At 41.6% G+C, this 13,533-nt stretch overlaps 1 protein-coding gene across 2 annotated transcripts in view; it reads right to left on the bottom strand.

Annotated features, from left to right (window-relative positions):
- The window catches only part of DCAF12 (DDB1 and CUL4 associated factor 12), a 34,665-nt gene that overhangs the window by 12,799 nt on the left and 8,333 nt on the right, over positions 1-13,533 (bottom strand). For both annotated transcript variants that reach the window (XM_077912320.1, XM_077912319.1), the window contains exons 3-4: positions 1,308-1,514; positions 179-239 (exon numbers count right to left, since the gene is read on the bottom strand). In XM_077912320.1, coding sequence (XP_077768446.1) covers positions 179-239; positions 1,308-1,514 — 268 coding nt within the window. The remainder of the gene's footprint in view (positions 1-178; positions 240-1,307; positions 1,515-13,533) is intronic.

Genomic DNA, 13,533 nt, shown 5'->3' on the forward strand with positions numbered 1-13,533 from the left:
ATGAAGAATGCTGGTAACTCTTATGATTTATCCAAGGACACATGGTACGTCAAAGAGCCAATACTGGTAATAAGATCCTGGCTCCTGGCCAATGGTCTATTTACTGGACTATTTCCAATCACACTACTACCCCTTCCTCCCTGCCACACCAAAACTCCATACAAAAGGTCAATTTTACCAGACACCGCCATAGTATCACTGATCCATGCTATGGAAAAGATCCAGTCCTTGTGTCCATCCTTGGAGAGAAGGAGTGACAGGTACAAAGAGAGAGGGGAAAAAAAGAAATTAGTAAAAAAGGATTACAACACACACTCTTGAAAAGCATAGTCTGACTGAAAATATCTTTGTAAAAATTACAATTCCTATCTCTGATTATCTCAACCCAGAGGGCAGGATCCTGTAATTTTTAACTTTGTCTTGAGGAGCTCAAAGTTGTAATGAAACTGGCATTCCTATGGGCAATGAACATGTCTGGTAGACACACAGCTCTGGCCTTCTACCTCCGGATGTCTTATCTGGGGCTCCTACACATAATCACTCACCTCTTATCCCTCTAACCTATTCCTACCACTCTCCTCTGTGCTTAACTTCCTAGTACAAGAGCTATACCCAACCTCTTGGGTGTTCCTTCCCAAAGAGTCCTTGGGACTCTTTTCTTCCAGACATCAACATGTCTTGTACCCGCTCTCATTCCTCTGTGTCTCCCTACTCAAACATCTTCTTTTCAATGAGGACTTCCCTGAACATCCTCTGAAATTGCATTCACCACCACTCTCTCTGTCCCTTCAATCTGCCTTTACTCTTCTCTATGGTACTTGTCACACTGACATACTGGTGGTAAATATTTATTTGTCTATATATTGGTTTATATGTCTCCCTCTACTAGAACGCAGGCTTCAAGAGGTGAGGGAGCTTTATCTGTTATATTCACTACATGTCCCCAGCGTCTAAAACAATGCCTGGACATAGAAAGCTCAATAAATAGTTGCTGAATGATTTAATAAACTTTGCTCTCTGACTATGGGCAGTGGGAGATATGTAGACCAACCCACTGCTGTGGGCCCCTGAAGTATGTTGCTCACCCCTTTATCAAACATATGCTCTCCGTCAATATTCCTATGGGGAGTTCAGTCCCCATTCTGATATTTCTACCCTCATACCTCACCCCCAAACCCCGATAGTCAGCAGAAATCTAGAGGAAACTATTCCTTTCCAGAGGGTGTGTAGGAGGAGGGTCCATGTTATCTACCAGGCTCTGCTTAAGAACAAAGCTACCTCTAACTACAGTTACTGGAGAAACTTACATCACCCACACACACAGGATCTAGTGTAGGTAGCCGGTAGATGGCAAGACTGTTGGGGTTGTCTCCTCCAGTGGCTAACAGAGTTCTGGAGGGATTCAGCTCGATGGCATGGATGCCACAGCCCTGCTGGGTCACACCTCCAGGCTCCCGGTCCTTCAGAATGGGAATCTTGGTGATCTGGCTTGTCTGCACATCCACTACAAACAGCTACAAGAAAAGGGACACAGAAGCTGACAGTTCTCTTTTATGTGGCTAACCCTGGGTACAAGCACCCATTCATTCAATTATCCATCAAACTTTAATTAATTAATGTCTACTGTATATCAGACCCTGGGAATTGGTAAAGGCATAGTCAGGGCTATTAGTCAAATGAAATATGAAAGTAAGAAAACACAACAGAGGCAGGCATAATACGCTACATAAACACAGATTAGCAAGTAGTAAATTCTACCAGGGATTCAAAGACAGCCTCAAAGAAGACTAGCGTTAGACTATGGACCTAAAGAAAGAACCCAACTAAGGATTTTCTGCCAGTTTGGACATACTTTAAACATCTCATTCTCAACCCATGCACTGAAACTTAGAAACAAAACCATTCCCAGAGCCCATCAAGACTACTATTTAATGTACTAGAAACATTAGATTTGTTGGAGTGACCAGAGACATATGACAAGAGTTATCTCTAACACATATACCATTTTCTTCTATGCCTCCATGCCTTTGTTCATACTGTTGCTTCTGCCTGAAATGTTCTTCTCCACCTCCTTTCCAACCTAACCCCTTTCCACTCTACAAGACTGACTGATTTATATTTATTCATGAGACAGAGAAGACAGAGACAGACAGACAGACACACACACACACACACACACACACACACAGGCAGAAGGAGAAGCAGGCTCCATGCAGGGAGCCCAACGCGGGACTTGATCCTGGGTCTCCTGAGCGCCACCTTCAGCCCAAGGCCTGATCCTGGAGACTTGGGTAAGTTCCACGTCGGGGTCCCTGCATGGAGCCTGCTTCTCCCTCTGCCTGTGTCTCTGCCTCTCTCTCTCTGTGTCTCTCATGAATAAATAAATAAGATCTTAAAAAAAATAAATACTGTTCTAGCTGCTAGCACTGTGACTATGAACAAGAGAAATAATCTGTACCCTCATATACCTTAATCTAGGAAGTTAGCTTAAAATTCTCTCAGCAATTCTTATGATGAAGCCAAATCATGCCAAATCTTTGTATAAAGTAATCTACTGCTTGCACAGGAAGGAGACTATGAAAGGAGAAACTATTCTTTCAGTTGGCTCCTCCCTCTCATCCTTTTTCTCATCACCTCTCTAGAGGACTGCAAGTAGTCTTTGCTGCTTCAGGCAAGGCCACCATTGAAACTATTCTCTGTACCGTATCAGTTATCTACATAAAAATGGCAGTCCTCCCAAAGTCAGTTAGAAATATCCTTAGGGGCCCCTGGGTGGCTCAGTTGGTTGAATGGCTGGCTCTTGATTTCAGCTCCCATCAAGGTCTCAGGGTCTGCAGGGAATCTGCTTAGGGATTCTCCCCACAACCCCTAGCCTGCTCACTTGTTCGTGTGCTTGTGCTCTCTAAAATACATAATAAGGGATCCCTGGGTGGCGCAGCGGTTTAGCGCCTGCCTTTGGCCCAGGGCGCGATCCTGGAGACCCGGGATCGAATCCCACGTCCGGGCTCCCGGTGCATGGAGCCTGCTTCTCCCTCTGCCTATGTCTCTGCCTCTCTATCTCTCTCTGTGTGACTATCATAAATATATAAAAATAAAAATAAATAAAATACATAATAATCAATCTTTTTTTTTTTTTAAATTTGAGAGAAACAATGTGCAGGGGAAAGGGCAGAAGGAGATAATTTTTTTTAAAAAGATTTTTATTTATTTGAGAGGAGAGAGAGCGCACAGGAGAAGAGAGTAGGGGCAGAAGGAGAGGGAAAAGCAGACTTCCCACTCAACAGGGAGCCCTGACGCAGGGCTTGATCCCAGGACCTTGGAATCATGACCCAAGCTAAAGGCAGATGCTTAACTGACTGAGCTATCCAGGAGCCCCAGAGATAATCTTTCGAGCAGACTTCCCACTGAGCAAAGAGCCTGACATGGGGCTGGATCCCACAACTCATGAGATTACCTCTTGAGCTGAAAGCAAGAGTCAGATGCTTAACCAAATGAAATCACCTAGGCACCCCAATAAACAAATAAATCTTAAATCTAAACTCCTGGGACGCCTGGATGGCTCAGTGGTTGAGTATCTGCCTTAGGCTCAGGGCGTGATCCTGGGGTCCCGGGATCCAGTCCTGCATCAGGTTCCCCACAGGGAGCCTGTTCCTCCCTCTGCCTATGTCTCTGCCTCTTTCTGTGTGTGTCTCTCATAAACAAACAAACAAACAAACAAACAAACAAAAAAACTCCTTATCACAGCATCAAGACTCCTCAATCTGGCCTCAACCTCTCTAGCTTTATATCCTGCCACAGAACCATGCTCTAGAAATAGCAGCTTATTAACTATTATTCACACCAAAATCTTCAATGAAATAGAATTATTTTGTTTCATGCTCATGCTGGTCACAATGCCAGAAATGTTTTCCCCTTTTCTTTTTTTTTTCTTTTAAAGTTTTTATTTATTTAAGAGAGACAGAAAAAAAGAAAAAGAAGGGTGGGGGAGGGGCAGACAGAGAGGGGAAGAAGTAGAGTCCCCACTGAGCAGGGAGCCCAAGGCAGGGCTCAATCCCAGGACCTTGTGATCACCACCTGAGTGGGAGGCAGGCGCTTAACCAACTGAACCACCCAGGCATCCCCCACCCTTTCTATACTTGGCCAGTATGTACTTAATCTTTCATGATTCAGTTTAGACATGTGTTCTCTGAATATTCTCTAAATATCCAGGCTGGTTAAGTTTTTTTGTTGCAGGTTTCCCAGATAGTTCTTTACCCACAACTTAAGCCTATATCACACTGCTTTAAAATCTTTACTTGTGGGACACCTGGGTGGCTCAGTGGTTAAGCATCTGCCTGCAAAGAGCCTGCTTCTCTCTTGGCCTGTGTCTCTGTCTCTCTCCGTGTCTCTCACAAACCAATCAATCAATCAATCTTAAAAAAAAAAATCTTTGTCTTTCTCCCCCAGTAACCTAATAACACCCTCCCAATTCAAAGAGCTGGGGGTTTATATTATTTTATTCTATAATCCTGCCTCAACAATGCAAAGCTAGGGACGCCTAAGTGGCTCAGCGGTTGAGCCTCTGCCTTTGGCTCAGAGCCTGATCCTGGTCCCGGGACAGAATTCCACATCGGGCTCCCTGCAAGGAGCCTGCTTCTCTCTCTGCCTCTCTCCATGTGTCTCTCATGAATAAATAAATAAAATAAAATCTTAAAAAACAAAAACAAAAACAAAGCAAAGCTATATAGTAAGCATTTATAGAAGACACCTTTCAGGGAGGTTGCCCAAGAATTTTAGGGGAACCTCACATTCCTGCACTCAGAGGAGGGCTGAGTAGGTGTCTGTCTGATATAAGCCCAGATCTTCAGATCAGAGAACTGTCCAGATGTGGCTTCCTGGCTCGGGGAAAAGCAGTCCAGAGGCTATATTGGACTGATCAAATTCTCTCAGGAATGTGAAACTGGCTTGGTGGCACTAGACCAAACTGTCTGGATGGCTAATTTCTACCAAAGCCAGTCAGAAGAGAGAGAGTATGGACGTCCTTAGTTTTTTGTTTGTTTGAAGATTTTATTTATTCATGAGAGACACACAGAGAGAGACAGAGACATGGGCAGAGGGAGAAGCAGGCTCTCTGTGGGGAGCCCGATGCAGGACTCAATTCTAGGACCCCGGGATCACGCCCTAAGCCCAAGGCAGATACTCAACCACTGAGCCACCCAGGTCCCCACATCTTTAGTTTCTAATGGCTTTCCAGTTTCTTTTTTCTTTTTTAAGATTATTTATTTATTTATCCATAGAGACACAGAGAGAGAGAGAGGCAGAGACACAGGCAGAGGGAGAAGCAGGCTCCATGCAGGGAGCCTGACGTGGGACTCGATCCAGGGTCTCCAGGATCATGCCCTAGGCTGCAGGCGGCGCCAAACCGCTGCACCACCGGGGCTGCCCAGCTTTCCAGTTTCTAGCTCTGTTTCATGCTGAGATCCAGGGATACTTCCTGCACTTGGGGTTTGTGAACTATCCCTTTTTATTTTTTAATTTTTTCAAAGATTTTATTTATTTATGCATGAGAGACACAGACAGAGAGAGGCAGAGAGAGAAGCAGGCTCCATGCAGGGAACCCGACCCAGGACTCGATCCCGGGTCTCCAGGATCACGCCCTGGGCCGAAGGCAGGTGCCAAACCACTGAGCAACCCAGGCGTCCTGAACTATACCTTTTTAATAAACATTAGTGGGTTTCTCACTCTTCTAAGCAAATGATCTCTATACAACACAGCCCCTCAAATGTTTAATGAAACAAAGTTAACTACCCACTTATACCTTTGTGGTTTTGTGGGATAATGCATCTATAACATGTTACCTTCTAGACTAGATTCCCAAACTGATTATCACAATAACTTGAGGAGTTTTCTTTTTTTTTTTTTTTAAAGATTTTCTTTATTTATTCATGAGAGATACAGAGCGAGAGCGAGAGCCAGAGAGAGAGAGAGAAGACAGGCAGAGGGAGAAGCAGGCTCCATGCAGGGAGCCTCATGTGGGACTCGATCCCAGGTCTCCCGGATCAGGCCCTGGACTGAAGGCAGCACTAAACCACTGAGCCACCAGGGCTGCCCAGGAATTTTCTTTCTTAGAGAAAAACTATAAAACAGGCGCCTGGGTGGCTCAGTTAAGCATTTGCCTTCATCTCAGGTCATGATCCCGGGGGTCCTGGGATTGATCCCAGCATCAGACTCCCTGCTCAATGGAGAGCCCACTTCTCCCTCTTCCTCTGCCACTCTCCCTGCTTCTGTGTGTGCTTGCTTGCTCTCTCTCTCTCTACCAAATAAATAAAATCTTTGAAAACAAAAACAAAACAAACTATAAAACAAAAACAATTTCCAGGCCTACGCTAAAACTCCTCCAATTAGAAATTTCTGACTTTTGGGGCCTAAAAAACTTTTTCCCCAAAGGATCTCCAGGTGAATCTGATGACTGCCTCTGTTTAACAATTACTGGTCTAGACCCTTGCTATTCAAAGGTGCACTGGAGAATCTGTTAGAACCCAAGAATCTCAGGCCCTACCCTAGACCTATTAAATCAGAAACTGGAGTTTCCCAAGATCTCCAGGTACACTGAAGCTAGAGAAACACTGATGTAGAGAGAATCTGCTCTGTATAATAAAGGCAATGAATTTGATAAGTTATAGGAATAAAGTGACCTGCAATCTAGAAAGATCCAAGTTTCTTCTATGAAATCTGAGGGCTGACTAAAGCTTATTTTAGTCTACTGTGTCAGATCATTCCTCTTTTTTTTTTTTTCTTTCCATTTCTTTGTCTTAAAACAGGGCTCCATTTATGCCATCTGGAAAAGGTGTGGAGAAAGGTTTCAACTATTCATGTTCAAGAAAGTGTTAAGTCCAGTCTCTCTAGTTCTGGGATTGGGAGAAATCTAGATTTGAAGTCCACATTTGCTATCTATTAGCTGTGCGATCTTAGGCAAGTCAGTTAACCTTTTCAAATCTTTTTTTTTTTTTTTTTAAGATTTCATTTATTTACTCATGAGAGAGAGAGAGAGAGAGAGAGAGAGAGAGAAGCAGAGACACAGGCAGAGGGAGAAGCAGGCTTCATGCAGGGAGCCTGATGTGGGACTCGATCCCGGGACTCCTGGATCACGCCTTGAGCCAAAGGCAGATGCTCATCTGCTGAGCCACCCAGGCACCCCAGCCTTTTCGAATCTTGTTTTTTATCTATAAAACTAGAATAATATCTGCCTCTAGGATTGCTAAGAATCTAATAAAGTGTCTGGCACAGGGCTTGGCACAGAATTGGTGTCTAACAAGTAACAGTTAATAGTAATACACTATTCTAATGTTTAATTTCCTATGGTGCAGTAGTTTCATCTACTCTTGAAAAACATTTGATACAAGGGAAATGAAAAAGTTGGTAATATCTGGGTCTCTAGAGGGCCCAGGAAACAAGGAGTTTATCCCTAACCTCACTCTTGCAGAGGGATGACAAAGCACCATGTGAAGGACAGAACCTTTTTGCTTTTTCAAACGAAGGGAAAGGAATGTGAATGAGCTGCCACAGAATATCTCCCCAAGCACTCTGACAAGGGGTCAACCTTTCATGCAGCTTCTGTAACAAATCCTAGAATGGGGCTGTTCTACACTAACCTACTGGGATCCCTGCCAGGAACTAACAGCATGGCAAGGTTAGTTTGAGTCTCAATGGCTCCCTGAAACCTACAACCTAAAACAGAGGAAAAACAAAGAAAGCAAAATCCTTACAATCAGGAAGCATATAAGACAACAGAGTACATCTCTGAATGCAGGTTTAATGTGTATGTATATATCTATATCTATATATATACACATTCATATTCATATTCATATATATATGAAATATGCATACATAGAAAAATCAAGGCAGCTTAATAAAATGGAGGGGCTCACAATGTTTCTGAAACTCCGAAGTGTTTTAGCTGGAGCCTAATGAAGAGAGGAAAGCAAATCCACACAGGTCACACAGACATCAAGGTAAACTATACTGAGTCAGACAGAAAAAGGCACAGCCTAAGTCTGCTGAAAGTGGAGTAAAGGGAAGACAAATGAAATCAAAGCAGCAGAATACATTCCCTATCCCAAACCAAGATGAAGAGGAGGAAAGGAGAGTCAAGACCAAGAAAAACAAGGGAAAATGGTTAGACAATATGTATCAAAAATTAACAAGTGTAAACAAACTTTACAGTTATTTTAGGAACTTACACTAAGGAAATAATGATGGGTGATAGTCAGTAGAGCATTCAACTCTTGAGTTCTGGCCCCTTGTTGGGAGTAGAGTTTACTTAAAAAAAAAAAAATGTAGTAGGGGTGCCTGGGTGGCTTAGTTGGTTAAGCATCTGCCTTCAGCTCAGGTTTTGATTTTAGGGTTCTGGGATTTATATAATTACAAAGTCTATATCCTAATTCCAGGCAATACCATCCAATCAGAAAAAATAGGGTATAGGGTACAGGAACGCCTGGATGGCACAGTCAGTTGAGTGACTTTTTTTTTTTTTTTTAATTCATGAGAGACACACAGAGAGAGGCAGAGACATAGACAGGGAGAGAAGCAGACTCCCTGTGGGAGTCCCATATAGGACTCAATCCCAGGACCCTGGGATCACGACCTGAGACAAAGGCAGATATCTGCTCAACCACTGAGCCACCCTGGCACCCCGAGGGTTTGACTCTTGATCTCAGCTCAGGTCTTGATCTCAGGGTTGTGAGTTCAAGCCCTATGTTGGGGTCCAGGCTGGACATGGAGCCTATTTTAAAAAAATAAATAAGTGAATAAAAATAAATAAATAAATAAATAAATAAATAAATAAATGAATGAATGAATGAATGAATGAATGTAAATAAAAGAACTGGCCTACTAGTCTAATTTTACCCAAGTCCTCACTTCTTCCTATGGAAGACAGAAATTGATTTTTATAGCACTCAAAGATGCTAATATTGATGTACAGATTATTTAGAAGAAAACAATTTCTATACAAGATATTCTCAGCTTTTTCTTCCCCTACAGCGTTTTTAGGTATAAAGCCATCTACTCAGAATTAGCAGGGAGCCTTACTTATCTCTAAACTACAAATTACTAGAGAAGAGAGACTGTAGTCACATATTAATTACTTATCTGGTATATTAAAAGATTATAAGCTTTCAATAATAACAGTATTAAAACAATGATAATACTACATAATCCTTTTTTCACTTTTACTTCCTGAGCATTATAGCACAAAGACTTAATTAAGGACAATATGATTGTGTACTTGCCCATGAGAAGAAAGATCTTTCTCTAGATATTATTATTATTTTTAAATATTTTATTTATTTATTCATGAGAGACATATAAAGAGAGGCAGAGACACAGGGAGAGGGAGAAGCAGGCTCCATGCAGGGAGCCTGATGTGGGACTTGATCCCGGGACTCCAGGATCACGCCCTGGGCCGAACGCAGGTGCTAAACCTCTGAGCCACCCAGGGATCCCTTCTAGATATTATTTTGAGCTCCAAAAAATTCCTTGTGTGATTCATAAAGGAAACTCCGATGTGTCTGGTGGCTCAATTGGTTAGGCGTCTGCCTTCGGCTCAGGTCATGATCCCAGGGTCCCTTCTCAGTGGGGAGCCTGCTTCTCCCTCTCCCTCTGCCTGCTGCTTCCCCTGCTTGTGCTGTCAAATAAATAAATAAATATTTAAAAAAAGAAAAAAGAAACTCCTTTTATTATATATCTTATGCCACTGTATTTTACTCTATCTCCCCAGAGAAGATGTATAATATATAATAGTGTTCAATCTTTGTCAGTAGACAAGAAATGAATGATAACTGAACAAAGGCCACTTCCACCATTGTTTTAGGCTAAGAAAAAACAAGATTCATCTTGGTAAAGTGACATTTAAAAAACCAAGTTTATGAAGAATGTTTTATCAATAATAATGGAAATTTAAAAATGTAAGACAGACCATCAGAAGCTTCTCTTTTTATTTATTTATTTTAAAGATCTATCTATCTATCTATCTATCTATCTATCTATCTATCTATCTATGACAGACAGAGAGAGAGGCAGAGAGAGACGCAGAGACACAGGAGGAGGGAGAAGTAGGCTCCTTGCCAGGAGCCTGACGCGGGACTCGATCCCGGGACTCCAGGATCACACCCTGGGCCAAAGGCAGGTGCTAAACCACTGAGCCACCCAAGGATTTCCAGCTTCTCTTTTTAAAGAAGCTTCTCTTTTAAAAAAAAATTTATTGGGATCCCTGGGTGGCGCAGCGGTTTGGCGCCTGCCTTTGGCCCAGGGCGTGATCCTGGAGACCCAGGATCGAATCCCACGTCGGGCTCCCAGTGCATGGAGCCTGCTTCTCCCTCTGCCTGTGTCTCTGCCTCTCTCTCTCTCTCTCTGACTATCATAAAAAAAAAAAAAAAAAAAAAAAAAAAAATTATTTAGTAATCTCTATACCCAACATGGGGCTCAAACTCATAACCCTAAAATCAAGAATTGCAAGCTCCATTGATTGAGCCAGCCAGGTGGCCCCTCTCTCTTTTCAAATGTTTTTTCATTTGTCAAGTTCCTGTTTAGTCCTTAACCACATGCATGCATAATTATAGCTATAATAAGCACAGGTAGAATTTTGTATGTTGGGGTGGCCGGCAGGCTCAGTCAGAAGTGAGCAATTCTTAATCTCAGGGTTTTTGTTTTTTAAGCTTTATTTATTTATTCATGAGAGACCCACAGAGAGATAGAGACACAGGCAGAGGGAGAAGCAGGCTCTACAAGGAGCCCGATGAGGGACTTGATCCCAGGACTCCTAGACCATGCCCTGAGCTAAAGGCAGATGTCTAACTGCTGAGCTACCCAGGCATCCCAAATCTCAAGGTTTTGAGTTCGAGCCTAGTACTGGGTGTAGAGATTAGTAAAATAAATAAATTAAAAAAAATTTTTGCATCTCATTACATTTAACATATCAAATACTTTGAATGTTGGGCCTCCTGAATAGGTCAGTTGGTTAAACATCTGCTGTAGGCCCAGGTCATGATTCCAGGGTTCTGGGATCAAGCCCCACCTTGGGTTCTCTGATCAGTAGGGAGTCTGTTTCTTCATCTCCCTCTGCATCTTCCCCCCTGTTCTCTCTCTCTCTCAAATAAATAAATATCTTAATTTTACTTATTTTTAAAAGATTTTATTCATTCATTTGAGAGAGAGAGAGAAAGAAAGTAGGAGAGAGGGTGGAGTGGAAGAGGTCTCAGAGAGGGTGGAGTGGCAGAGGTCTCAGAGAGGGTGAAGCAGACACCCCACTGAGCAGCCACTTAACCAACTGAACCACTCAGGCACCCTGCTTTTGTTAGTATTTAGATAAAACTTCCAATGATTAAAAAAAACAAACAAACAAAAAAAAAAAACTTCCAATGATTATCTTGTTAAAAAAGACTTCTCTTCTTCTGGATAAATTCCCTGAAAATATTAGGTCAAAGGGTATAATATTTTTAGGCTCTTCATTCAACAAAAAATATCTACCAGACTTCCGAAATACGATGCCAAAATACTGTCAATAAAGGGTTTTAGTGGCAATGTATATATATGTATCTATTCCATCACATCCTTATCAGAACTGGTTTATTTAATTTGTACACAGTAAAATATTTTGCTTTTATCTGTACTTTCTATAATGAAGGTAAATATAATTTCCTAATTGTACTTCCTTACATAATTATATAATAATAAATGTAATACAGAGGATTTTTTTTGAGAGAAAGAGAACATGAGTGGGGGTGGAAGGGTAAGAGGGAGGATAAGTAGGCTCCTTGCTGAGAAGGGAAGCCTGAAAGCAGGCTCGATCCTTGGATCCTGGGACCATGACCTGGGCCAAAGGCAAAGAGTTGACCAACTGAGCCACTCAGAAGCCCCTAGATGAATTATTAAAAAGTGTTTAAGCTGCTTGGGATTATTACAACTGGCATACAGAAAGAAGCCATAAATAAGATACAGAAAATGCTCACTATTTACCCTAAGCATACCTCAATCTGGCCAGAAATACACTTTTTTTTTTAGTTTATTTATTTATTCATTCATGAAAGATAGAGAGAGAGGCAGAGACATAGGCAGAGAGAGAAGCAGCCATCATGCAGGGACCCTGATGTTGGACTCCAGGGTCATGCCCTGGGCAGAAGGCAGACACACTCAACCACTGAGCCACCCAGGCATTGCCAGAAATACACAAAGTCTAGAACCATCAAACTACTGCCACTACTTCTCCTCCTCCTTCACTGCCACCATTAATTATATCAACAATTTACTAAACACAATTTTTAGACGCTGTGCTAACCAACATTTTACTTAATTCTGTTCATGACTCTACTGGACAGGTACTACTCTCTCCAATTATTTTAAAGGTGAGAGAAGAAAGGCTTAGAAGAAGGTATCTGGGGCTTGTCCACAGGCACAGAGTTAATGATAAATGGAGCCCAGAATCAGCATAGTAATTCTATCATTTGTACATCTAAAATCTCTCTCCATAAATAAATAAAATAAAATAAAATAAAATAAAATAAAATAAAATAAAATAAAATAAAATAAGATAAAATAAAATAAAATAAAATAAAAAAAAATAAAATCTCTAAGAGAGTCAAATATTCTGAGGAGTGCCTGGGTGGTTCAGTGGGTTAAGCAACTGCCTTCAATTCAGGTCATGCTCTCTGGGTCCTGGGATTAAGCCTCTTGCTTTGGGCTCCCTGCTCAGTGGGAAGCCTGCTTCTACCTCTCCCTCTGCCCTCCCTTCTGCTCATTCTCTCTCTCAAATAAATAAAATCTATTAAAAAAATAAATAAAAGAGTCAAATACTCTGAAAATAACATAAAGACTAATTCTGGGATAAATCTGAACATTTTCTACTAAGCGAAAAATAAACATGTCATTTAAAAAATGGCTAATTTGCAAGTTACTATCTAACTATGAAACAAAAATGAATGATACAGGTAAGTATGCTATACACCTGGCTGGGTCCAAGGAATTCTGAAAGCAGTTAAAAATATCTTCTAGGGTTGCTTGAGTGACTTAGTTGGTTAAGCATCTGCCTTTAGCTCAGGTCGTGATCCCAGGTTTCTGGGATGGAGCTCCGTGTCAGGCTCCGTACTCCGCTGGGAGTCTGCCTCTCTCTCTCTTCCCCCCACCACTCATGCTTGCTCTCAAATAAATAAATAAATAAATAAATAAATAAATAAATAAATAAATTTTAAAAATACATACATACATGTATCTATTAAAAGGGTGTAATCCTTTTGGGGAAATAAAACAGTAAAATGAGGGAGCACGAATTAAAGATCTGGTCAGAGCAAAACTCCCACACTTAACCGTATTTTGTTTCCCTCTATCTCAAACTAGATTTCATATTCTGCTTTTATCATTTCAGGAATCTGCATATGTAAACTTAGGGACAACATTACAGTTATTTTCTTTTTTTTTTTTTTTAATTTATTTATGATAGTCACACAGAGAGAGAGAGAGAGAGAGAGAGAGAGAGAGGCAGAGACATAGGCAGAGGGA

Source organism: Canis aureus, chromosome 10 (assembly GCF_053574225.1).
Source record: "Canis aureus isolate CA01 chromosome 10, VMU_Caureus_v.1.0, whole genome shotgun sequence".
Lineage (NCBI taxonomy): Eukaryota > Metazoa > Chordata > Mammalia > Carnivora > Canidae > Canis > Canis aureus.